Below are 27,352 nucleotides of genomic sequence, written 5' to 3' on the forward strand. Positions count from 1 at the left end.
ACCCAGTGCTTTGCGATCCACGAACCTCCCAGCTCCAAGGCGCGCCGAGCGCAGTGGGCGGGGCGGGCGCCGGGTCGGTGGCGGGCTGAGAGCGGGGCCCCGGGGGGGCGGGACGGCATGGGGAGGGGCGGGGCTCAGCTCCCTGCGGGGCGGGGCCGGAGGCGGGGCGCTGTGGTGGGCGGGACGCGCGCTGTCGCTGAGGCTCCCGCGGGCGAGAGCCGGCTGAGCCGCGGCGCCGGACTGCTCACCGCTGCGGCTCGTGCGGGCAGAGCCACTCGGGCGCGCTTTGTGGCCGGCTGTCCCGCTGCCCGCCCCGAGCGCCCGCAGCGGAGCGCAGAGGGAGGGGGCGCGCTCACCAGACCCCCGCCGCCCTCCCCCTACCCGGGGGAGGAATGTGCCACCAGCTGTTCTGCGCTCTGGAGCGCTTAGCCCAGAAGTGAGGAACTTGGAGCAAGAAGAGACAAAGGCTGTAGTTGGGACGGATGAGGTAGAGACTTGGGTTTGGGCAAACAAAAGGTGAGAAAGACGAGAAGGGCATCGGGCGATGGCTGCGGGGGCGCCCCGCGGGCTGGAGTCCCTGGGAGCCGCGCCGTGACACGACGGCTTCCCGGACCTGCCGCCGCGCTGACTTCCGCGAGCCGCGCTCGGCCAGCCGGGGAGCGCGCCGGAACAATGGACAACTTCTTCCCCGAGGTGAGTGCTCCCGGCCGCGGTTCGACCCGGCTGCCCCGGGGCGAGGGGCCGAGGGCGCGGGGTCTGCCTGGGCGCGGCACGCGGCGCCTTCCCCGATCGGAGAGGGGAAACTTTCCGGGAGCCGCCTGAAGTCTCCCACCCCCCTAACCGGCCGGGAGCCTGCGATGAGTAAGCCCGGGCAGGTTGTGTTTTGTCCCGCGCTCGGTGTGTCCGGGAGGTGGCGAAGGTGCGTGGCCCTGTGTGTGGGTGGCTGGCTCCCCGGGTGTCCCGCGGTACCCGCACCAGGTGAGTCCCGGAAAGAGCTGCCTGGCTGCAGGAAGCCCCATAAAATGCTCAGCACGGACGTGCCTTTCTCCAAGAAAGGTCTGGTCTGGCATTTCCTTTGCAAAACGTGCGGGCTTCCTGTGTAGGGGTGCTGCAAACTCTTCCCAAGGAGCCGGCTCAGGGCAGTGTGGGAGGGGGCGACAAGGGTTTAATCAGTCACTTGTGTTCTCTGCCTGCCAGACCTCTTTGGAGCACGGGTTCCATGCTCACCAAGAAGTGCTTATGTCGGGTTTGGATAATTCCAGAGCATGGGATCAAAAGATCCTGTATGTGTGCTGTCTGTCCTTATTAATTTTTGAATTTAAAGCAAATTCGTTGAGGGAAAACTGGTTATTTTAAGAGACAAAACCGATGCCCTCTTTAGGCTGGACACCAGTTACTAGAAACTTTTTCCCTTCTGGGATCGAGAGTTGCTGTGGTTTCTTGGCTCCTTTTTCCTTTCTTGGTTGTGTTTATTTAATAAATTCTGTTTAAGTTTGAGGTTTGAAGTGGCTCAAAGTAAACTTATTTGACTTGAGGGAGACTGATGTGAATTTCGTTGAACGCCTGGGGATGTTTTGTGAATCTTAGGATAATCTTGAAATTTCTAGCAAATCAGATTGGTGAGGGTTTGCCTTAGTGTTAGTTAACTTATTTTTTTCTGCCTTAAATTGGATATAATATTTCACGTTTCCCTCTTCTTTAGATGCTCACTTGCTGTTCTAAGACAGCTACTTCTAATAGCCAAGTGAAATATTCTTGCATGATAATATTCAATTTTTCAAAGTGCTGCCTCATTCATTGTGAAAGGTAGACTGGAGAAAATTAATCATCCATCAATACATATGTTTATTTAAAGGAAAGGCAAAATACACAATTGTGAGACCTTAGCATATTCTAAAATCCGTGGGCTTTTGTTTTCATGTGAAAAGGCACCAGGACTTTTGCGAGTTGTAGTTTGTCATGACCTTAGGGCTTCTGTTTTAATTGCTTTCATCTGTAAGAAAACTGGGGCTCTGCCTCTAGGGAAAGTCTTTACTTGGTGTGTTTGTTTGTTTTGGTGCTCTGGGTCCTTCAGAAAAACTGATGAAACATAGAATTTGTGTACAGTTTCTGGGGTCACCATCCTGAAGCCTGCAGTCCGGGGAGGGGGCGGGAGGGGGACTGGGGGGGGGTGGCTGTCTGTGGCCTCCCCTTGGGAAGAACTGTGCCCTCTAGTGTAAGTGGGAGGAACTTCAGGATAACATGCTAGATCTCCAAGTTCTGATCTCATGTTCCCTATTGGACTTTGGATTATGAATTCTTTTTTCCTTGCACTTACCTTGGGTAAGGAGACTTGGATGCTAGTTTTAATTTCAGTGATTAAGATAATACTGAAATTAGCCTTTACCCATTGTCTACTCCATCCTCTTCATTTTCTACATGAAAAATCTTAACCCAAATGTGATTAGTCACTTGTCCAAGGTTGAAGAACATGTTGCAGAATGCAGAGCCTTCTTCTTTGCTACTAAGGACTTTCAAGCTTCTGGGAAATTCTCATTTATTTAAGGTTAGATTTTCAATCTAGTAATTTCCAATCAGACTTCAAATTTCCACCCCTAAAAATAATAACTTAGGGAAGCAGCAGGGCCAGAGATGCCAAACAGGTGGTATGTTAGTTGGAGACACACTCCTAATGTAGACCCTCTTCTCTCTTTCTCTTTTTAATGTCTTCTAACAGAGCATCCTTTTGTTAAATCGTCCAATGAAGAACATGTTTTAATGCTCTGTTAGAATAGAAACATTAAGCATGGAAGTGATAGATTCCCAAGGACAGCCAACTTGTAGGGCCTCCTTATCACTAAGTAGTATACTATTGTTCTTTGCTAACTTTTACTATGATTTAGAGATAATGACTTGCTGCTTGCCAGACAACAGTATGAAGCTCATGCTAACAACTGAAAAAAAAAATACAGAATTAGATATTGTGTGTTTTATGTATGAATAGTCAAATAATAAGGAAAAAATAGGAGCTACTTGTGAATTGCAGCTGCTCCTCACAGTTAGACCAGGGTTTCTCTAACTGGGTACTATTGACCTTGTAGGCTGGATAGATGTTTGTTGGACTGTCAGGGAGATTGTCCTGTGCATTGAGTAGCATCCCTGACTTACTCATTACATGCTGGTAATAACCTCACTCTCAAGTTGTCACACCCCAAAACGTCTGCATGAGGCAGTTGCCTCTCGGTACCAATTCCTGTACGCCAGGCAAACGCCGCCTTCTTGTCTGTGCTTGCCTGTGTTAAATGGGATCAGGCATCTTATGGCCGGCCTGGGGCCAGGGAAGCCTGTGAGGCTTGTGCCAGTCAGCTGACACAGCTGACTTCAAAATGTGCTCCAGGATTGGAGAGAGGGAGGGCGCCAAACTCCCCAGTCAGGTTTCAGTTTCTTCTTGGCCTTCATTAGATTTTTATGGCTTCTCTCGAGTTAATTGTGTGTGCACAGGTCGGGCGATTCTAAGTAAGTCGTAAAAAACAAAAGCTGACTTCAGACAGAAACTAAGTTTAGGTACGGCTAACCAAAATCAGTTAAAAAAAAAAAAAAAGCAAAGAAAAGGCTCAGCTAAAAAAGTGGCAAGACTACTGTGCAAACTGGTTGATGTTTTGGACGCCGTTTCCATGTCCCCAGGGCCAAGTACAGTGGGGGCCAGTAATTTCCAAATGAACTTGACTTTTCATGTTTTCTATTTTAGGCATAGGTGTGGCATAATGGCTATTTAAGTGCAAGATATTTTGAGGATTATTAATGAGACATAAATGAACATTTTGATTTTTCTGAATAGATCATGTAAAATGTACACAAGTAGGCACTCAAATACCAATATAGAAAGCAGGTATTAATGCTGTAAGGGATAAATTCTCAGTGGAAAATATCCCAGCTGCACCTCTTTCTCATGGCTTGGTTCAGTCTGGGTGGGAATGAACGCATCTCCACAGATGTGAAATGGAAGCACTGACCTCTTTTTCCACTTAACCTGAGAAGACGCCATGGTTTTGGTTATCACCTGGAGCTTTTTTTTAAGCTACAAAGCAAAGTTCCCAAGCCTGCTTTTCTCCCTTTTCTAGTGTGTGTGTATATGTGTGTGTTTGTGTGTATGTGTGCATAGATATATTTCAATCTATTGACATTTTTCTTATTAGTAAAACACTGAGACATTGCTGTTTGGGGCAGCTGCCCCCCACACTAAATCACCTCTCAGTGTGCCTGAAGACTTCCTGTCTCACCATGTCCTGAAAGGTAGCCCCTTTGGTCACTGTGAAATCATATGAGGACATTAGGTAGGTCCCTTTTTCTTTGTCTCCCAGAGGCTTTCTAGTGTCCTGCCTTTTCTGCATGGTCCAGAAGAATTTCTATTGTCAAGTGCTTTTTTTTTTTTTTTTTCTTTTGTCCCTGCTGTGTTGGGGACAGCAAAGCCCTGGGAGCAGCTGCAGGCAGGGCAGTTGTTAGCAGGGAGCAATGAGCTCCTTGGCCAGGCTGGCCAGGAAACTCTGCTCCTCTCAGATGGCCTGCCTGTTGTTGCTCTTTTACCTGTTCCCTAATCAGGCACAAACCAGCATGTGCAGGACCTTCCTTTGCTGTTCAACCAGAGTGGTCCGGAGAGCAGTGTTTGCTTTTCCAGCTCTTCTGGCTGTAAGTGCAGTCACCTTTGAGGACATGAACCTTGACTATGCTCATCTGCTACTGTGACTGGTGGGATTTGGGTACCTTATTATTACTGGATTTCAAAATTTTGGATTCAGAGTCACTGGTACATAACATGTTCATGTCACTGATCTGCTAGGGACATTCAAGAATGAGCCACTGGTTGAGCCTGTATTAGGTGGCCACTGTTTCCTTCTGCCTAAATGCACCTAGGCCTGGTGAACAGCATCCCCTTCCTATAGTTGAAGCCCAGCTCCATCCACCCCTCACCATTTGTGGCCTCCTGGCCAGGTTATCTAGCCTTTAACTGTCTGGTTAGTATGTGGGCATAGTAGTATCTCTCTTGCTTAGTTTTCAGGCAATTTGTGGTAAGATTTACAGAGCACTTGGCACATAGTATATGAGCCATAATGAAAGGTCAGTTACAGTAGCTGGGATGTAGCTCAGTGGTAGAGTGCTTGTCTCACATGCTCAGGGCCCTGGATTTCAACCCCAGAACCACATAAAAAATAGAATAAACAAAATTCAGTGTTGGGGGAAAAGGTAATAGTAACTGTACCTAAAAATTAAGAAGGAACCGCCCTCGATGGTGAATGAAGTACCACTACTCACTGGTCCAGGGAAATCGTGGCCTGGGAGATGTTCCCTAGGATCAGTTCCTGGGCTGGTTGGCGCCAATTTGATTTCTCACCTTTTCAACCTGGATTCTCTTGGCAACTTTTATATTTCTAGAATTCTGTGTAAAGAGTATCCTTATAAAATTAAGTTCAAATCCTTAGTCTGGTTTTCAAGGCCTTCTGATCTTGCAACCCTCTCGTTATTCTTTTGCCCTACGTGAATTCTGCTCCAAAGGATCTGTAACCCTTCCTACTGCAAACCTCTGCGCACACCCTCCTCTCTGCTGATCAGTATCCTGCCTGTCTAGCTCCTTTTTGAAACTGTCCCCAAAGGTCTAGTTCACGGGAGTCCTATTCTCCTGCTCCCAAGCCTACTTCTTCTCTTTCTGTCTTGGGCTTAGGAGGAACTTGAGAGTTGTTTGCTAGCTCAATTAGAGTTAGCTGAAGGAACATAAAGACACTTTACACATAAAGTATAAAGACACGTAAAGTGTCTTTATATTCCCCTTTTCAAATGTGTAAACTGAGCCGGGAGAGTTAAAGTATCTCACTACTAAATAAGCTTTATTAACTCGTGTTCATGAAAAGGTCCTCAAGGGAGGGATTTGACCCCTTGAATAGCAGGTATTTTCCCCCAGAGTGCAGATTTTATGATGGGAGGGGAGATGCATCTCACCTTTTCCCTTGATTATGAAGCACTTTTACAGTTCTTTGAAGATAATAATAAATACGGCTTGTGTTTGTTCAGTCCTTACTATGTGCCAGGCATGCTGCCAAGCAGTTGACATTCAGTAAGTCATTAAATCCACTTAACAACCATATGAGTAAGGCTCTATAATTATATCTGCTCCATAGATGAAGAAAGTGAGGCCCAGAAAGGTTAAGTAACTGGCCCAATGTCACACAGCTAGAAAATAAACTGGTTATTATTTGAACCTGGGTACGCTGTCTACAGAGTCGTGGAGGGCCCTTTGTAGCTGGGCTTTTCAGTCCTATTCATTTCCTTTGCCTTCAGCTTGTGTCATCTTTTCTAGGTTTGCTGTTGGAGTTCTGTATATAGTAAGCAGTTCATAAGTGATTTTTTTTTTTTTTTTGAGTTGAAAACTGCATGGAAATCTGGGAAAATAAGTGGTTGGTCCTCACTCCAGAAACTTTGAAAACCCAACAGGAAAATGATCAGATTTTGAACATGCCACCAATATTTATTTGACTTCCTTTATACTTGGGAATATAGTTTCTAGAGCTGTCAGCCCCAACCTTCTCAGGGTAGGAGGAGGATTTACATAATGAGGCCCTTAGAAAACTAGATTAAAAACTGAGAAGTATTTAATTTATTGAAAGAAAAGGTAAGTCTCATTGTTTTGCCCATTTCTACCTCAATTATTGGAGTATTCTTTGAGGTTTTCTGATGTTATCTCTTCTTTTGATGAAAGATTCTGGCTACTTTTCCAGCCTTTGTCTGCGTCAGTTATTCCCGCTTTAGCTTATTCATTGTTGCACTGACGGCAGGTCAGGTCAGATCACTTCTCAAAGAGCATTCCTTGAATAAAACATTTTGTGGCCTTGCTAAGAGCTATTTGGAAAATGTGTCCTCCGGGCCTCAAGGAAGAAACGTGAGTCCCCAGTTTAAATCTGGCATCTCACATCACATGACGTCATACCAGCTGACTCTGCCAGTTACAAGGAAAGGTGTTGGAGTTCTTGTGGCAAAGCCTCCACTGGCCTGTTGAGACACAGCGCAAGAGAGTGATAGGGGAGCTGGACAAGTAATTGCTCTACCTTCAGTATCTGCTCTTAAGGATTATAGTTGCCTCTGTATAAATGCATTTTAAGTTGTAGTAATTAAAAATGAGATATTTATACTAGGAAAGAAGAGGTAGGCAAGACTGACTCTTGGCACTTTGGGATGGCAACACTTTACCTTTATTACTGTTGGTGATTCTTAGCCCAAGATGAAACAGGATTTGGGGGTGTTAGAATAGAATGGACGTGTTTTTCTTTTCTTTTCTTTTTTAATATATTTTTTTAGTTGTTAATAGAACTTTATTTATTTATTTATATATGGTTCTGAGAATCAGACCTAGTACCTCACACTTGCTAGGCAAGAGCTCTACCACTGCGTTACAACCCCACCCATGGAAGTTTTTACTTGGTCTCTTTAATTGGGTCCCCAAAGAATTCCATAATTCTTTAAATTTTTTGGGGGGGTGTCCTTGAATAATATGTGGGTCATATCCACTGACTGTGGCATACATTGTGTGGAGGTACAGACTTAATTCTGAGGAGTGTGCTGAAGAAAAAAAATAAAAGCTTGGATAAACACAGATTTACTCTAAAGACTTTACTGTATGTTTACATGTCATCTGTAAATTCATTTTTTCTTTCCTTAATCCTGCATTGAACATGTACTAAGTTTAGAAACTATGCTAGGTTTAGAGAATGCCATCATCTGCAGATGAAAAGAAGCTCTCTTGTGTTCAGCGGTATATGCTTTGTCTTGGCCCCCTATGCCTCTGTGTATATAAGCCTATATTGTTTTTTTTTAAACATAAGAGTTGATTGAGAAGAGCTTTAAATGTTAGAAAACTTGCATGTGCACAGGCAGCTCTTTGATTAGCAGGACCATTTGCAGGGCCATGGCCAAGAGGATAAATGTAGGCCCCATATCACATATCTGAATATTTAACATTATGAGCCAGGCTCACAAACTGGCAAGTAAAATGTCTTCTACGTTACATTGACAAACATACCTTTATAAGACAGAATTGAAAAATATATTTAAAGCTAAAGTTATTGCTGAAAATCAGCAGGGTATCCAAGGAATTTAATGACAGTTACCCATGTCTGGATGATCTCTTTATGCGTAGTGACGTTTGCATGAGTAATAAAGACATGGGTGCCACAGTTTCCATGAATCTATTTTTCTTGCCCATATTTTAGCAAAATCACTAATTTGTATGGTTATAGGGAAGATTTTTCCCATCATCTGTATTGTACGGATAGTAACGCCATCATAGAAAACCATAAGCAAGTGGTTTGAATCCTTGCGGTTCTTAGATTGTTCTTCTATTAATTTTAGTCTAGAGGAGGCTTGCTTTGCTGAGGCAGGATAGTAGATACTAACGTTGTTAATAAACTTCATAGAGCAATATTTACATTAAAAAAATTTATGAAATTGCAGATGATAGTTTATTGATTGTATGAAGTATTACAAAATATTTGAACTTAATAAGTCTCTGTCATTTTCACCATTTCTTTTTTTTTCTAAGTTGTAGATGGACACAATGCCTTTACTTTATTTATTTTTTTGTGGTGCTGAGGATCCAACCCAGGGCCTCACATGTGCTCTACCACTGAGCCACAACCTCAGCCCTCATTTTCACCATTTTTTAAAGCATTTTTTTTTTTTTTTTAGCCTCTCTTTTGTTTTGCTGGGGATTGAAACTAGGCTTGCACTTACTAGGCAAGCCCTCTGCCACTGAGCTGTGCCTTCTTCAATTGTTCTTCACTCTTCTCAGTGCTGTAAAGAAAATGAAGGCTGGAGTCAATCATTTAAAAACCTTTGGCTGGGATTGTGACTCAGTGGTAGAGCACTTGCCTAGCATGTGTGAGGTACTGGGTTCGATTCTCAGCACCACATATAAATAAATAAATAAAATTTAAAAAGAAATCTTTAAGGATACATCTGTGCTCATTGCCCAGAAAAAAGTCTATGTGAAATTATTTGGAAATTGTGTCTTTTCCTTTCCTTCTTCTTCTTTTTTAATATTTAGGGTTTTTTTTTTTTTTTTTTTTTTAAATATAGTGCTGAGGATTGAACCCAGGCCCTTGCACATGCTAGGTGAGCACTCTACTGCTGAGCCCCAGCCTCAGCCCAGTCTTTTCCTTCTTATCCACACAAAAGGTTTTCTTATTCAGATTTTTAAATATTTTCTTGAAATACCATGTTTGTTGCATATTTTACATTTTATTCCTTTTTGATTAAGTACAAATTTTGTCTCAAATTATGCTAAGCATGATTTTAAAATGAAATCGTCAAATTAGTTCTGTTTGGAGTTTGGGGAAGCTTTGATGATACTATTCATAGTGATAGTACAGACCAAATAATTGCTTCTAGTTCAGATTCAAAATCAGTACTACTTTCCACCATAACCATGATTTGCAGTTTGACAAATTTCTGCCTCCCACCCCCTTTTTTTTTTGTCTTGGTGAAGTATTGGCACTCAAAAATCTACAGCCCCTGGCAGGGTTCTGGGGCTCTGTAGCACTGCTCATTCTTTTGGGGGATATGTTGACAATTATATGATCATTTTAGGTTGTCTCTAGATGTTTCCTTTTATAATAACTCCTGAACATTGTTGTACCTAGATCATTGCACACTTGTTTGATTATTTCTTGAAGGTAAAATTTTTCAGGAGTGGAGTTGTTTGATCAGAGGGTTTGCATATTTTGACTTGGACTAATTGGTGGCAAAAGCTTGAAGAGAGGAGTCAGTATAGCTTGTAGGAAGCACAGCTGAGACACCCCCACCATGATGTATTTATGGTCATAGGGATTTTGTATTTTCTTATGAGAATCTTAATGAAATGCACTGTTTGTGGAGGAAGTTAGCACACAGGATCCTAGATTTATGCTTCTACTTTTAGGCTCTTCTGTACTTCTTGGTTAATTATAAGCAAGGCTATTGATTGATATAACCCCTCACTTCATCCCAGCCTGGTTACTGATGTTTATTTAAGGCCAAAACACCACTAAGGGACCTGGATGGGGCTGGTGGTATAGCTCAGTGATAGAGCATTTACGTAGCATGGTGAGGCCCTGGGTTCAGTGCCCAATCCTGCAAAAACTAAACAACAACAAAGAAATAGACTTGGATGTGCATCACCTGGGAGCCATTGGACATTTTATGGGGAGTTGTTTTGTGTGGAATTTGCATTCTTTTGTCTTGTAGTGTCCTTGGAGTTAACCCTGGGCAACAATAATTAATATGTGGTTGCTATTCTGACTGTGGAGATTAAAGTAACATGGAACTTGTTATGTGTGTGTGTGGGGGGGGAGGTAATGGGTGTGTTTAAGCTCATTATTTATTAACCCAGGAGATCTTTCCATAGATTTCAAAATGAAAGTGTTGAATGCCAAGTGAAGACACACTCTGCCTTTAACAATGTATGCCATTGTCATTTAGGACAGGTTTGCTTCTGTTTATTTCCGCCCACTTTTCCTTCTAATGATGTGACCCCAGGGGATTTATCAATGTGAAGGTTGAAAAAACTAGTACTCTCATGGAGACTGGCCATCTTACTGCTGCAGAAAAGAGCACATGCTCAAAACCTACCTGTGGAGATGGTTAAGTGTTTTCAGAAACAAAACTCCTGGATTGGATGCGCTGACTTCTTCTGCCACTGCTAGGTTTTTTTTTTTTGTTTTTTTTTTTTTTAACATCTGCTTATCTGATTTCCTGCTGTTGACCAGAGTGGACCACCCTCAGGTAATTTTCAACCTCCGATTTTCAGATGTGGGCAAGTGTGCCCTCTTTTAAGGTCTTCTCAACCCTGGCATCTTTGATGTTTTCAACCAAATCTTTGTTGTGGGGACCTGTCCTGTGCATTATAGGATTTTGAGCATCATCACTGTCCTTTAGACCCTAGATGCCAGTAGCACTGCATATTTCCAGAGTCAGGTGTCTCCAGGTTTCTTCCTGATGTGTGTGTGTGGGGATTGCCCCCAGTTGAGCACTACTGTGCTCTGTCCACACTCTTCTGGCTTTAGATTAAACTTAGGTCTCAATAGCATTTTTTGCCTTCCTCATCTCTACTATTTCCTGATTGTTTTCATCTCTCTGAGTGATGGGGACCACACATTTCTCGGTGCTGAAATTTTATTCTATCTGGTCCAGATTCTCCCCATGAGTTGTGGGCATTATAGTCCTAACTCCATGTTGAGTCCTGTGTTGAGTTAGTCAGCCTGGGTAGGAGGTTCCCGTGCAGCTGTGCTCTCCGCCCTAAGGCTTCCACTGGTTCCATCTGGGTTCCTTCACCCCCAAGTGCTCTTTTAGATCCTTTCTCTAGAGCATTAGAGAAATATTGGTTCTACTGAGTATTACACTGACAGTTGTTCTCCTTTGGGAAGAAGGAGGTTGTCTTCTCACCTAAAGCCTTAAGAACAGGAATTGAACCAGGGCATTTAATCACTGACTTACATCCCCTGGCCTTTTTTAAAAAAATTAAAAATTTTTAAAAATTTCAGCCAGCGTCTTGCTAAGTTGCTGAGGCTGACTTTGAACTTGGGATCCTCCTGCCTCAATCTCCTTGGTTGACAAGAATTCTTGAAAACAAAACAAAACATTTTTTAAAAAAATTTATGGTGATTGAGGTCCAATCCAGGGCCTCCTCAGGCACACTAGGCAATTGCTCTACTACAGAGCTACACCCCCAGCCCTGGACAAGACTCTTTGGGACCCTGAAAAAAATACAACAGGCTGTTCCTGTCATTCATCAGCATCTCAGTAGGACCAAGTGGCAGGGGGATTTCTTTGATGTAAACCAAGACTTCTAAGGACATTGAAAGTCTCTATGACTCAGACATAATAGTGGTGGTGACAGTGAGTGGATTGTCCTCATGAAAAGGTGTTTGACAAGAAAAAGTTGAAAAGGCCTGGGACAGACTCTACCCAAAGGTTTGTGGCTCGGCAGGGAGCCCTGCTGCTCTGGTTTCAAAAACAGGTGCTCCCTAGGAACCTGCTCAGAGTATGTAAATAAGGTGCTGGATGACCTGAGACCAGCAGCTGGTCCTTTGGTTCCTTCCATACTCTCTGGTGCTCTGGTCCTCTGTAGGGGAGGAATGCACCAGTGTGGAAGCTAGGGGAGTACTTATTCCAGTTATTTCATGCTGGACAGGAGCTTTTTCTTGCAGCTTACTACTTATAGCCTCTGGCCTTATACTTTGAAAAATGTTTATGGGGTTCAATGCAAAAACCCAAACAAAACCCTCAAATATCTTAAAAGAGAGGCAAATCCCATGAAAGTGCAGTGTTCTCTTTCACTTTTTTAATACACCAGGTGAGAGCCACCTGATCAGCCAGGGATGGGGCTGTCTCCAGCTCTCCCAGTCCTGGAACTCTCTGACCTACCTTTACCATTACTTCCCGTTTCTGAGCCAGCTTGCTGTACTCAGGTCTCCCCCAACCCCTCCCTGCCCATCTTGCTGTCTTTTCCCATTTGTAATTAAAATCTTAGTTGAGATTGGTTCTGAGCCCTGGGGAGACACCCTGTATTCTGCTCTTACCACTGAGATTGTCTGTGAAAGTCAAGTCAAAGAATTTCTCTACATAGTAATTTTCTTTGGAACACTGTTGTTTTATATGAAAAACATTCAGTTGCCCTTGTTTGTTACCCCAAGGGTGTGTATAAAGTGTGTCTAGTATTTCAGCAACAGGTCGGTGAGCCAGTATCTCTCAACTATGAAAGAGATAAAGACTTTTGTTTAAATTAGTGTGTGTGTGTATAAATCTAACATACAGTTGTCCTCCAGTGTTCATGGGGATTTGTTCTAAGATCCCCTCGGATATCAAAACCCTGTGATGCTCAAGTCCCTGTATAAAATGGTACTGCTAACCTGTGCATATCTTTCAAATACTTTGTCATCTCTGGATTACTTGTAATACTGACTACAATGAAAATGCTACGTAAATAGTTGTTAAACTATTGTTCAGGGAACAGTGTGACAAGAAAAAAAGTCTGCGTGCATTTAGTAAAGACTGGGTTTTTGTTGTTGTTTGTTTGTTTTCAGTGTTTTTGAACCATAGCTAATGGAATCCATAGCTGCAGAACCTACAGTTGTAGATGGCCAACTGTGTAGGCCCTATACATGCGTATATGTCCTATATATGTGTGCACCTGTAGAGATCACATTGAGTATTGTGGCTTCATGGTTCCTGGTGGAGGCAGTTACAGCTATTGGCGTGGGAAACAAAGTCTTTGACCAAGGCCACGTTCCCAAAGATTTTTGCCTAAATCTAGTAAATAAGCTATTTGCTATAAAGAAGTGGAATTTTCAGACATCAGATCTGCCTGAAGGCAAGAAGGAAATTGTTACAGCTGAAAAACCCTATCACCATGAGGAACATCTGAGAATTTCAGTAATTCTCAAGGTCTTAAAAAAAAAAAATCAGTGCAGAATTTATAATCTGCACCTGAACTTCATAACCTTGAAGTTGAACTTGGCACCTATTTTTGAGAAGAATCCCAAAAGAAGGAAAATCTTGGCAACACAATTCCTATGACAGACAAAACAGTACTCTGATGACCCCATGCCCACAAGGCAAGTCTGTGTGAGACAGTAGGGAGGCTGCTTCCAACTCTTATCTTCTTAGAGAGCAGTAAGCAGTTCAAAAACAATGCTGTTTGAAAATTGTGTTCCTCATGGTGATGGAGTTTTTTAGCTGCAACAATTTCCTTCTTACCTTCAATTACTGTATTTTAGATTCTAAAATTGTAGTCACTTAGGGATCTTTTACATAAGACCAGTGCATCTTTCCTATAAAATATTTAAAAGATGGGATCTCTTCTTGTTTTTAAAGTATCCATTAGGAGAAAGAACATCTGATAAAATGTACCCTTTATTATGAAATTGGGGCTGGGTTTCACCACACAATATTTTGAGGAGTAAACAAATCGGGGGCTCTTTGCATATATTGTGATTTATGCAGCTGTCTTTTCATCATAGTTATTAATTTCCAGTATTTTATCATAGAAAATTAAAACATAAGTCATCAGTTCTGAGAATGAGAATGGGGAGCAAAAATAGTTGTAGCCTGGCTGCAGCAGGCTTGTGGGCTATAAGTATGTATTGTTTGTATTTTAAGAAAATGTGCTTCTGAAATAGAGAAGTCCTTCTTTCAAGGAGTTAAGAGGGCTTTTAGCAGGCATGTGAATTTATTTTCATGTTACCTTTGAGATTTCAAGTAGATTCCTTTTATTCTTCAGCACAGATAGCAATGCTACTTTATCTAAACTCTATCATCAAATGATGGGGTCAGAACTATTACTCAGATTGTTATGTACTGAGTCTCTTAAAATCACCGTTGGCACTTAAACCTCCACCAAGTCCCTAAATGCAAGTCTTTAGAGTTGGCATGTGCGTGTGAAATGAAATTAGATATCCTCAGGAGAATTAAAGGCTCACAAGAGGGTTTTCTTTTGCCTTATGAAGTGTTTGATGAAGTTGGATAGCTATTCCCTAGTGGAAAACAGAATTTTAGAGTATATTTAAAAGGATGGTATATCTTGTCTTTATCACAATTCAGTTTAGAAAACTTTTTTTAAAAGTAGATTTTTGTGTGATAGCAGTGCCCTTTAATTTGGCAGTGGTGTAATTATCAAAAGAAGAAAATATGTGTACCTAAGATTTGATATAGTACAGAGGTTTTGGTACAAATTTGAATAAGTGAAACTCTACATGTGGCTCAGCCATTGTGCTGGCCATTAAGCCTCAATGAATCTGCATTTCCTTCTATCCAGTTTTTACTGGTTAAAAATTTATTGAACACTTACCACAGTCAGGGACTGCACTATATCTTTGCATGTATGAATTCACTTAATCTGTCCAATAGTCCTATACAGTTAGTATGGTTTTTATCTCCATTTTTGCATATGAGAACACAGAAAAGGGAAGTAATTTGCCCAAGTTCACACTGCTGGGAAGTGGTAGAACTGGGATTTGGTAGGGGTCTAGCTGTGTGGAACATGAATTCGCTTAGTGTGTGTGCAAGTTTGTAAAAGAGGTGAAAATAGAATCTGTATGGAAATCTTCAGGAATGTGTATTTGGCTTCTCCACATGAAGTGGACCAAAGTCATGTGATAGAAGCCTAAGAGGAATTACCTATTTTTGCCAGTGACTGGAGCAAGGAATACAAATTTTCTTATAATCAAAGCAAAGCAAAAGCAGAGCTTTTTGCTCGCCTAGCACGTTTGAAGCACTGGGTTTGATCCTCAGTACCACATATAAACAAATAAAATAAAGGTATTGTATCCACTGACAACTAAAAAAAATATTAAAAAAAAAACAAAAACAGAGCTTCTGCTGTTTTGTTCTGGCTACAGCTGTGTGGTAGGCATAAGAAGAACTTCTGTTCAGGGAAAAGATTCAGAAAATAGTTTCAGTAGTTTTTATATATTTCCAGGGAGCATCCCTGCTGAAGGCTCAGGTCACACTGAATATCCTAAATAATTTTTCTGGACTTTAGTCTGTTTTTAGGAAACTTCATATTCCCATGGACTATGTTTGCTTTGGATTCCATGCACAGTTTATAAATCTTGCTTGTAACTTGCTGAGTTGACGCTTCTGTCCACTTTGTTCATGGGATGGGCAGTTGTCACAGCTTTGGGCTTGTCGTCTGTTCACACCTTTCTTACCAGAGCTGGAGAAAAGTGCTGTTTCAGTCAAGTTTAGTGATAAAAATTTTAAGGAACTATTTTGGAAATTGATTCCCCTCTACCATTCCCCCCCCCCCCCTTTCAGTGCTGGAGGTTGAACCCAGGGCCTTGGACATGGTAGGCAAGTGCTCTACCACTGAATTACAGCCCAGTCCACAGTGTGAGATTTTAAAAGATAATGAATGGTTTACATTTAAGTCAACTTTTCAAAGCTGTAATTCAGTTAAGGAAGTGATACTTGGTAGCTGCTCATGTTTTTCCTTCCTAAGAAATACAGATTTTATAGTTTAAAAAGAAACCAACTAGCATAGTTAGATCAACAGATATAAATTCTCTGTGATAACGTGTGTAGCCTGGATATTGCCAAGGGTTGGATACAACATCAGAGTGGGGTTAGAGTTATGTTTTATATGGAATAGTAGTATTCAGTCTTGTCTCTATGGGAACATTTACCATTGTCTGGAGACATTTTTGGTTGTTACCACCTATGTGGGGAGAGTATTACCAGTTTCTACTGGGTTAGGAACCAAAGATGCTCTAAGCACCAGATTACACAGGGCAGTTCCCTCAACAAAGACTGATCTGGTCCAAAAGGATAACTGTGTCAGAACTGAGAAGCCTTGATAAAGAAGATTAGTTTAGCTCAGCATGATAATGCATGCCTTTAATCCCAGCAGCTCAGGTGATTGAGGCAGGAGGATTGCAAGTTCAAAGCCAGCCTGAGGTCCTAAGCAACTTAGTGAGACCTGTCTCTAAATAAAAAATAAAAAAGTGCTGGGGATATGGCTCAGTGGTTAAGTGCCTCTAAGTTCAATCTCTGGAACCAAAAAGAAAGAAAATCAGATTGGCTTGTTTCTATAAGATTTTACTTTCTTTTATTTTGTTTTTTAATCATCTTTGTCTTTAAGTAAAATCATCACTGCCAAAGAAATTTCCTGTGGTGTACTTTTTGGAGTATCTGTGAATAATGCATTCATCTGATTTTTATTACTTTTAATACCTTCATTACATTTAGCTATCTTGGTTATTATATATCTGGGTCTGTGGTTGTATCTTAGTTCTTTTATTCCAAAGTTGATTTCTGAGGCATCAGTGAGTAATTGGTCTGTAGCTGTATTTTCTAGACTACTTGCTGATGGGTTTCCACTTATTCTAAGATGCAAAGGCATGGACAATAGGACCAGTTTGCCAAAGAGTGCTGGAACCCGATATGTGTGTTTCTGAGATGGAAGAAGAATAGAAGGGGCCAGCCTCAGCAATCTGCACTCTACTTGCTGAACCTCCTCATGTCCTTTGTTATTTTTGTTAATTACCAAACACTCAGGTTACCAACCCTGATAATGCCAGAGGCAGCCTCCTTGAGTGGGGTCAGTGAAACTTACTAGCAAGCTCCACACCTCTTTTCTTTTCCATTTCTCCCAATTTTGATGAGTGTGTGATTTTTTCTTTCTGCTTAATTTTCACAAAGTGTGTCGTTTTCTTGGCAGCCACAGAGATCACTCTGCAAACTTGGGTAGGGGCAGCTGAATCTGTACTTGGCATTGTTGAAAATAAGACGATTTACAGGCAGGTTTGAAACTAAGTTGGGTCTTCTTAAGGTTCCTGATTTAATTTATTGTTTAGGAGTAGCTTCTTTCCATGCTTCTTGTTGCTCATTTTTCTCTCCTATCAGGAGGAGGAAAAAAAAATAGTTTAATATGATTTTTATTGACTTCATTGCTTTTTATTTTTTTCCCCCAATATTGGAGGTTGAAGCCAGGGCCTTGGTTGTGCTCAGTGCACACTTTACCCACTGAGCTACACCATCAGCCTGACTGTAGCTTTTTTGACATTGGAAGACTAAGTATACAAGACATCTTGCTAGATGAACTTTAATGTTATGTATGACTTGGTTATTATTTGGATGTAATTTTAGTTAAAAGAGTCCTTGGGACTCCACATGGTAATTTAATTTGTTAGACCAAGAGTTGGCACCACTATCAGCTGTTGCCAAGTGAATTTACTAAGTGGATAATTTGTTGAGCACTAGCTGACTTGATGTAAGAATTAAGGTCTCTGGACATGGTTCCTGATGGAATCTGGGCTAGAAAGGTTTGTCCTGAGGCTACAGTGATAACATTCTTACCAAGGCTAGAATTTAACACTTGGGACCTGGCAATTCAACCAGTAAGTGACATGCCCCAGTATTGGCTCATCAGCTCTGTTAATCCAGATTAATGATTAGAAATGAGAATATGCTGAGTGATTTCTTTGCTTTGGAGATTGCTGTTTGTTAAAGACCACTGTTGATGGAATTCAGTGTGATTCAGTGGTGCCACGGGACTTCTGGTTGACCTGGAATGCTGTGAGACTAAGCTAACCTGGCAGCTGGGAAGAGTTCCACTCCCTGCCATTACTGCCTGTGCTAAGTGGTGGCAGAGAGCACCAACAAGGACAGTTGAGTCACTGATGAACTTTTAGAAGTTCCCTCAGATGTATCTAGAACTACGAACCTCTAAGAGTAACAACAGCAGCAGCAGAGGACACTTATGAGGCACTTACCTGGTGATGTCTGCTGTACTAAGTCCTTATACTCAGGGTCTCTTTGAACCCTCTGTGTGTTAGATTCTGTTTTAGTCAGCTTTTTCACTGCTGTGACCAAAAAATCTGACAAGAATAATTTTAGAGGAGGCAAAGTTTATTTGGAGCTCACGGTTTCAGAGGTCTCAGTCCATAGACAGCCTATTCTATTGTTCTGGGCCCAAGGTGAGGCAGAACATCATGGCAGAAGAGTGTGGAGGAGGAAAGCGGCTCAGGACTGATATCTAGAGGGAGAGAAAGAGGAAGAGAAAAACAGAGACAAAGAGAGACACTGCGAACCAGGGACAAAATATTAAGTCCAAAGTGACCAATCTACTCCAGCCACACCCTCCCTGCCTGCAGTTTCCACCCAGTTAATCCCTATCAGGGAATTAACGCACTGATTATGTTAAGGCTGTCATAATCCAATCATTTCACATCTGAACTTTCTTGCATTGTCTTACACATGAGCTTTTGGGGGACACCATATATCCAAACCATAACAGATTCCATAGCTAATATCATGTACAGTTGACCAACCTGGTTTTGAGGGGTTAAGCTCTTGTCAGATTGCACAGCTGGTTGGGATTCCAAGTCTCTTGGCTGCTCCAGAACCGATGTATTCATTTGTTTCCTTCCAACTTGCTGTGCATGTATTTTTCACAGCTCTCACTGCCCGGTGGATTGTCACATCAGGCAGAGATTATATTTCAAGGTTATTTTCATGGCTTGGGTACCCAGTTTTGTCTAGGACTTTCTCAATTGTAGGACATATCTGGGGCTGGAAACTCAATATTTACAAATAAGCAAAGCAGAAGTAGTGGACTCAGCAGAAAGAACAGGTGTGCAGAATTAACAGTGACAAAGATGGGCCATGTTTTTTAGACTTCACTAGTTCCAGCAGGCAGCGGTTCTGGGACATACTGAATTGCTCTTTTGCTGGCCACTCTCTGATACTGTAGACCTACCTATAATGGATAGTAGGTTCTTCTACAACTAGTCCCATAGGCTTTGTAGGGTATTCCAGAAGAAGCTCATTGGGTCCTTGGGAAGGTTATTGCTTGTTGGAATCACGAAGTGGCAGTGAGGAAATGTCACAGGGCCAGCAGTGGGGCACTTTCAGTGAGTGGGCCCTCTCAGTTCAGCTGCCTATAGCTCAGATAAAGCACCTTGTGCTCTACCCAGCTTCACAGAGTGTTCTAGGAAGACAGCTATCTTGGACATGAGGCTCAGCTCACAGACAATGCTGTTCTTCATTGGTTTGTGGGTAGCTTCTGTTTTTTTTTCCTTCCTGACTCTCCTTGCCACCAAAGTCGATGTCCTGGGGTAAGGGGTAGGGTCTGCATCCAGTGGGACCAGCTAAGCGTGTTGCACTCTTCTTCACCTTAACTGAACCCTCTAAGAGGTGCAGGGAGTAACACATCATCCTTCTCCAAGTACCTCTGGGCCCTCCTCTTTTTGTTTTTGGGCCTCTTCAGCAATGTACCCTGACTTCCTCCCCCGTCCCTCCTGCTCTGTAGGTCTGAACTTTGCTTTGCCTGTTATTTGGAGCCCTGGTTCTCACCAGCTTTATTTCTGAACTTCAGTGTGCACCTGTGCAGGTAGCAGAATTCTAACTTGTTCCTCTTTTTCTGGCTCAAGAAGTTGTGGACCCCAGGCCACAATGTAACACCAGATTGCACACCCGCCTTTTCTGTCATTCCCCTGGCTTGGTCCTGCTTCTGTGCTAGACCATCCTCCTGCTGGTCTTCTGTGGTGCACTTAGCATTGGCTACCTGCAGTCTGACTTGTTGCCCTCCTGGGGTCGCAGTGATGACATGTCCTCTTGTCACTTACGCTGGAGTGTCCACTCTGCAGATGCAATTTTTCAAAAGATCCTTTCACTTCCAAACCCATAAAGAAGGAGAGTCTCCAACATCAGGGTGAACTTGAAATTAATCATGCGGTCTTGAGTTTCAGCTAGCCATACAAGGAGAGGCAGAAAATTGCAGTTTGAAATGTTCATAAGCCGTTCTCGTCCTGACGGCCTGGCTTCCTTCCAGAGTTGTCACATATTCAGCTCCTGACTCGTGGCTTATTGAGGAAGACTTGACCAGGACTCAAGATTTGAATTTTTAAAAGAAACTGGCAAGAGTTTTAAGACAATATTGATAATTGCTTGTACCTTTCTAGTAACTGAGAAGAAAGAAATGGTTTTACTTGTGGGTCTGATGCTAATCACAGAAGAAGGAATCACTCTGAGAAATGGAAGCTCTTTTTTGGTAAACTGAATGAAAACCAAAGGGAAGGTAGAATCTTTTCTTTTTCTTTTTTTTTTTTTTTTTTTTTTTTGAGGAATAAACATTTCCCTTGCATTCTGGTGCTCAGTTGGCAGATGGCCAGAAAGCGTGCCTATAGCTCAGGAATCATCCCAAACCAAACTAAAAGGAAAAGCCTGACTTGCAAGAGACTGAAATTCAATCTCAGGGAGGGGACTTGGGGTGGGGGGTGCAGGGCAACAGGGAAGGGTGGTGTCTAGAAGCTTAACCCTTGGTGACTATAAATAGCATACTTACTCACTTGGGTGGCTAAAATACAGACTTGAAGAAAGGATTTTATTCTGCCATTTGGTCAGAGTTGTGTCCAAGACTAGTCTCAGCTCATACTCATTTTCCTTTTGAGTTAAGCCAAATTTTATAATAAAGAGTACTGCTTGATGAGTCCATTAAATATCCAATATACCGCCCTTCAAAATCTTACCCGGAATGGGGGGCATTACATACAAAATAATGCATTTTTTAAACCCTATAGTAAGACCCAGACTATGTGAAGCCCTGTATAAAAGGGGAACAAAGACTGCAGGTAGGGAAGGGATGTGAAGAAGGCGGGGTTGGTGCAGGAGGGAGTGGTGGAGACTGGTTAACTGGCCTTCATAGACCTTAGAGGGCTCAGTGTTTCCAGGCCTTCTACGTTTATTTATTTATTTTTTGGTACCACGGATTGAAGCCAGGAGTATATAACCACTGAGCTCAATCCCCAGCCCTTTAATTTTAAAAGAGGTCAGAAATCTGGATTATTCTATGGAAAATGTTCCAGTTTATGAAATGTTGACAAGTAACGCAAAATGTTTTGGTTTTTATCAAGTGGTCCAAACACAGCTTGGCTGGGACATACCTCTTTAGATAGTGAAAAGTGGTACTTCTTAATTTTGAGCAACAGAAGGGAATGGAATGATGCGTATTTTCCTTCACATTAGTTTTGGCTTGCATCCCAAAATATTTACTTTATTGTGAAGCTATTTTGAGACAGTGAGGTCCTAGATTAAATTTCTGTAGTTTTGAACTGGATCCCCATATGGTCCAGTCTTTCAGCTCATTCTTTATGTTTTACTTGGTTAATCCAGGGATAGAAACTGGATAATCTTGTCTTTTGAAGGAAGGAAAATGTTTTAATTTTGTATTTTAAAAGTTTGCTCTCTTCTTTATTTTTTTGCAGAGATATGAGGAAGAATTGGATGTCATATTAAGATTCTATCCCATCCCTGTTGTGACTTAGCATTCTTTCAACAATGACTGAGTGCCTCCCCACTGAGTTACTCAGGGAGTGTAGTGTAGATGAGAAGGTTCTGGAAGCACCAGAACCCAGGTGCTTGGGTTTCAATGCTAATTTGATGCTTGCTGGATGTATGAGTTTAGGCAGCTAGTCTCCATTCTGTGCCTCACACATCCACTTCTAAGACGATTTTGCTCAAAACTGTACATGCCACATAGGGTTGATGGGGAATAAAATGGTGAATGCATTTAAAATTCTTAGAGGAGTGGCAGTGAGCACTGAAAAATTATTAGATAATGTGATCATTGTTGTTATTACTACTAAAGTTTCTAAAATATTCATGCTCATTTAGTATGGGGTATGGGTTATAAGCATTTTTCACAAAAATTTAATGTGATCCTTGTAATTGCAACTTGAAAACACAATATTATCCCCATTTTGCAGATGTCATATTAGTTATTTTTCTGTTTTGAGACAGGCCTTGAACAACTGGGCTCAAGTGATCTTCCTGCCTCAGCCTCTTAAATAGTGGGTACTGCAGGTGTGTATCACTCTACTCAGGTATACACTAATTTTTATGGGGAAAGAATGTAGGGTGTAAGACCCAGGTGGAGCTCTGACCTGTCATTTACCATCTGCAAATATGGACAAGTTGCTGTCTTCTTGGCCCCAACTCAAGTTTCCCGTATGTAAAACGAAAGACCGGACTACATTGTCTTGGACGATTCTGTCAGCAATGATTTTTTAAAATTTTACTCATTTTTTGAGATAAGATTCACCTAACATAAAATGAACCACTTCCAGATGTATGATAGTTCATGTATATAGATGTATATAGTTCATGGCCGTCGGTGCACATAGTTGTACAGCTATTACCTCCATCTAATCTCAGGACAGTTTTGCTTCCCCCAAATAAAACCCTGTGCCCATGAAGCAGTACCTACCCAGTTACTCCTCCCCAGCCTCCTGCAACCACCAGTTTTCTCTCTCTTTCCTGTGGATTTACCCATCCTGAATGTTTCATATGAACAGAATCATGTATGAGGTGACGTGTGTCTGGCTTCTTTCACTCAGCATGGTGTTTTCGAGATTCATCTATACTGTAAGCATGCACAGATTCATCTTTCCTTTTTGTGGTTAAGTAATTTTCTAGCATTGGCTCTGAGTTTAAATAACTAAGTGTGTGTAAAATACATTGTAAAAATATATACACATATACCTATTATTTGTTTTACATATATAATGTAAATTCTGTGTTTATCTGTGCCAATGTCTGTCTGGCAAGAAAGCCCACATTTAGTTTGGAATGTGTTTATTTTTATTAGTGTCATGGTAGCTCTTCCAAAAGTCCCACTTTGTACTTCTGTTTTCAATTGATACGCCTAATAAACTTTTTGGAGTAGTTTATGTCCCCTAAATATACACAAGCAGTAAAAGCCGTGGAAGGTTTTCAGACACTTTATGGTGGTTCATTCACAGGAGCCTGGGGCTTCCCCAGGGTCACTTTAGTTGGATGTGCACATACGCCTCATGTCTGCGTGGTTTTATGTCATTTTCATCATTAGTCTTAAGTATGTGCCAGTTGATGTGACTGTACAGATTTCCTATTTAGAACAGCTTAAGAGAACATTACAAGGTGGGTTTTTACTTTAGTTTTAAGTGATTATCACTGTTTTGCTCCTTTATTTTATTTTTTGGAACTAGGGGTTGAACCCAGGGGCGTTTTACCGCTAAGCTAGATCCCCAAGTCTTTTTATTTATTTATTTTTATTTTGAGACAGGCTCTTGCTTAGTTGCCCAGGCTAGCTTCAAACTTGAGATCCTCTTGCCTCAGCCTCCCAAGTTGCTGGGATTTTAGGCATGCACTGCCACACCTGTAGTAAAGTTTTGCTTCTTTAATCAAAGAAAGGTAGAGATGAGTTTTTGTCTTATATTTTTAGATAAAATTGAAAGTTCAGAAAAAGGAAGTCACGTGGATGTACATTTTGCTCATTCTTATTTTCTTCCCAGCTGCTAAGACCTGGAAATGCTCAAGCAGAGATTTCCTGTTCTTTTTCCCCATTTAAAAGACAAGTCAGAAATATGTGTTATTTGCCTTTCTCTATAGTGAAGGTGTATATTCTGTGGGGCTTTTAAAGAGGAAGTGTATGTTACCTTATGTAAATATTTGTAATGACATTTTAAAATATTGTCTGTGTAATCTTTTTTGGATATGGTAGTACTTGGGTCTCATTTAGGGATGAGAAATTGTCCCTCTTTGTTGTCTTTTTCCAATAAATTACTCTAAACCAATTTGCTAAAGGACAGATTTGGTGATTGCTCTTCGGGTTTTGAAGTCTTTGTTGCTTCATGGACTATCCCACCCTTCCTGGGTTTCCTTGTTGGTTCGTTCTCTGTCTCCCATTTGAGAAACAATGGCATATGATAACAGGCACACATGACCTAGAGTTACTTCTGCTTTGAATCTTGGTTCCATCACTGAATATATAGAAGTTGCAAAGAGGCAAATAAAAAACAAATAGAAAGCAAAGATTTTCAGCTGCCTACAGAAATGACCATGTCCTTTTGGGTTCTCAGATATAGATATTTTTCTCCTCTGCATTTAACCAGGGGCTTTAGAGGAGAGTGGGTACCCCAGGAGCTATCAACACGGAGGGACCAACTGGGTGGAAGATCTGGCACCTCTGGTTGTGGGGGGGTGGGAGTGGAAAGAAGGTCCCCTTTGTAGTGTGGCCGAGCCAGTGATGGCAGAGATCTTTGAGTTGAGAATAGAGGAGGAGGAGGTTAGAGAGACGATGATTGTGATCCGGTGGTTTGGGCCGTGTTGGCTTCTTACACCCAGTGTTTAGTAGTTACTGATTTAAACCCTTTTCCAGTGGGCCTGAAGAAACAGTCCTCTTCTTATTGACTAGTGGTTCTTAAGCAAGAGCAGTTTTTCTCCCCAAGAGATATTTGGTAATGTTTGCAGATAGTTTTGCTTGTCACACAGGGGACTTAGGTTACCCAGTGAATATAAGTCAGGAATGCTGCCAGACCTTTGTGACCTTGACATAAAAGGTGAAGGACACAACACAGAATTAACCCCAAATGTCAGTGGTGCTACTGTTGAGAAACCTGCCTTAGTCCATCCTGAACTAAGGACGACATTCCATTAGTCCTTGGAGCAACATGTGAGCTCTTTATTCCAGTGTTTTGTATTGAGAGGTGGAGGAGCCATTCCAGACCCTGCCCCTCATGACCATCAGGTTGTTCTGTAAGTCTTCCACCACACAGGATTGGGACAGCACTGTCACGACAGGCAGTAGTTGCCTTCAGAGCCCATTTTGGATTCGGGTCATGTGTGTGTGACATCATTACTTTTGTGAAAATGCCAGGTAGGAGAAATCTCATGCTTCTGATGGACTGCAGGTGAGGATGTGTCCAGCCTAACCTTAAAGTGCTTTTCCCCCTTTTTAAAAAAAAAAAAAAAAATTTGCCATGGAAGACATAGAACAGGAAATTGGACTCAACATTTGCTGGATTTTTGTCCCTTCTCAGATGTCACTGTGTTAACAAGCTCCTTGTGACTCCTCAGGTTGTCACCCTGGATCCACACATTGTCTGAGCATGGGTAGTGCTCGTGGTGACTTGGAATGCAAAAGATTCTATCCAGACAACTAGTATCTTTGAAATCAGGAGTTAAGTTTCTTAGTTTCACTCCCAGAAGGGAGTTTATTCTTTAAAACAAACATAAGATTACTTAGTAATCTTGGATTCTTGAGAGCTATAAAATGTGTCTGAACTGTGGGTTGTGTCTGAGGTATTCATCTTTTCCTGTGGCAGACCCTAGAATGGAACTATATAGTTTGGTGGCACTTGCCAGTCAGTGGCCCATTGCCTTGGCTGGGGTTCGTTCCTGCAGGAGCTGCAGGTTGGGTTTCAGGGAGGGCTGCTGGCCTTTGGACTGGGAGAACCTTCCTTTTGTTGCCCCTCCCTCCCACTGACCTCCTGCCTCAGTCCTAGAACAAAGGATGAGCTCCAAGGGCAGATCCAGACCATAGTAACGGGTGGGGGAAGAAGGATTCAGGGTCAGCAGGGAAGTGTATTGTCGTCAGAGGACAATGGTAAGCTTTGCAGAGTGAGATCAGACAAGTGTACAAACGCACAGGTTGCATCTGCCTGGCGCACTCAGTCCCATCTTGGAGGCGTTTCCTTCAGAGGGTTTGGAAGCCAAGTATGCATTGTTAGCTTGCAGATAGGTCCTTATATCAGCTCTAGAATCAGGGATTTAGCCCGCTCCCCACAGCCTGCGCGATTCATGCCTCGTGTGTTCCACATGCAAGACTCATCTTGTTCCTAGAGGCACTGCCTGTTCTGCTGCTCTTTATGCTTTCAGTGACATAGCCTGATATTAGTGTCGGCATTTTCAACCCGGCCCATCATTTCAAATACTTCAGCTCATGGGATACAGGACCTCACTCCCATTTAAACACACAGTTCCCTTTGTGCTTGAGCTGTACTATGTCATTTCTCTGCCTCCCAAAGGGCTCTGTATTTACCAGTTTTGTCTCTGATTAAACTCTTTAAGAGCAGCCTGTTTTTTGAACAGTCCTCTGTGCCAAGCTCTGTGCTGTGCTGTTTTACTACTATTTATTCTCTCATTGAACCCCTTAACTGCTTTGTGGATTAGAGTTTGTCAACTGTATCTCGTAAAAATAGGACACCATGACTTGGGAAAGCTGAGTGAAGGTGGGTGGGTCGAGGGGCGTTGTGTGTAGTTTTGAGGATAAACTTTCCTGGGCTCAGTTAATTTTATAGTAAGTAAATTATACATCACTAAAGCTCTTCTGAGAAAAGGAAAACCAAACCTGTCCTACTGCCTGTTAGCTCTGGGACTTAGGCAGGTTTTTGAACTGCTCAGCCTCATTTCCCACATCTGTAAAACGGGAGCATTATTAGTGACTCACTCGTAGGGTGTAAGAAGTGAAACAAGTCAGTCCATGTGAAGGGCCCAAGACAGTGGCTGCCACATGGTCATTGTGCCTGCTGGTACTTACTACTTTTTACCAGGGTTACCCAGCCAGTAGGGGATCAGAGCCTGATCCACTGGATTCTGAATGCCATGATCTTGCCATTGAATTTTGTGTCCTTCTTGGCCTTGACATGATGCCTGGTCAGTCCTAAAGGCTAAATAGATATTTGTAGAATGAATGAATACATTTGGAATTATAGGTGGCGGTTGTTCTGCAGGTAAAATGAATTTGCTAAAAGGTCAGAATCCACCTTGGGATGTATGGTAGAAGGAGAGCAGCAGGTTAGAGTTCTAGAAGGACTTCTGTATACCTTATCTAGGGCTGGAAAAAAAAAAAAGCAAATAACTTCTTAAATCATTCATTTTGAGTGAACTCATGCCTGTGTGGAAAATATGGCTTCATGATGGTCTGGCTGTCGAAGCTGCTGGGGAGCCAGTAGGGGTAGGGCCCTCTCTACCTCTAGGAAATGACCTCCTTATCTGCCCTGAGGACAGCACAGAAGGACAGAGCTGCTCCTGGTAA

The 27,352-nt window shown here is 42.1% G+C and overlaps 1 protein-coding gene across 1 annotated transcript in view; it reads left to right on the top strand.

Moving 5' to 3' along the window:
- Positions 1 to 231: 231 nt before the first annotated feature.
- Positions 232 to 27,352, top strand: part of Myo10 (myosin X) — a 204,821-nt gene continuing 177,700 nt past the window's right edge. The window contains exon 1 of the mRNA XM_046456288.2: positions 232 to 693. Coding sequence (XP_046312244.1) covers positions 673 to 693 — 21 coding nt within the window. The 5' untranslated portion in view covers positions 232 to 672. The remainder of the gene's footprint in view (positions 694 to 27,352) is intronic.

This window comes from Marmota monax, unplaced genomic scaffold, assembly GCF_021218885.2.
Source record: "Marmota monax isolate L192 unplaced genomic scaffold, Marmota_monax_Labrador192_F-V1.1 WCK01_AAM20220418_F8-fsc00037, whole genome shotgun sequence".
NCBI classification, from domain to species: Eukaryota; Metazoa; Chordata; class Mammalia; order Rodentia; family Sciuridae; genus Marmota; species Marmota monax.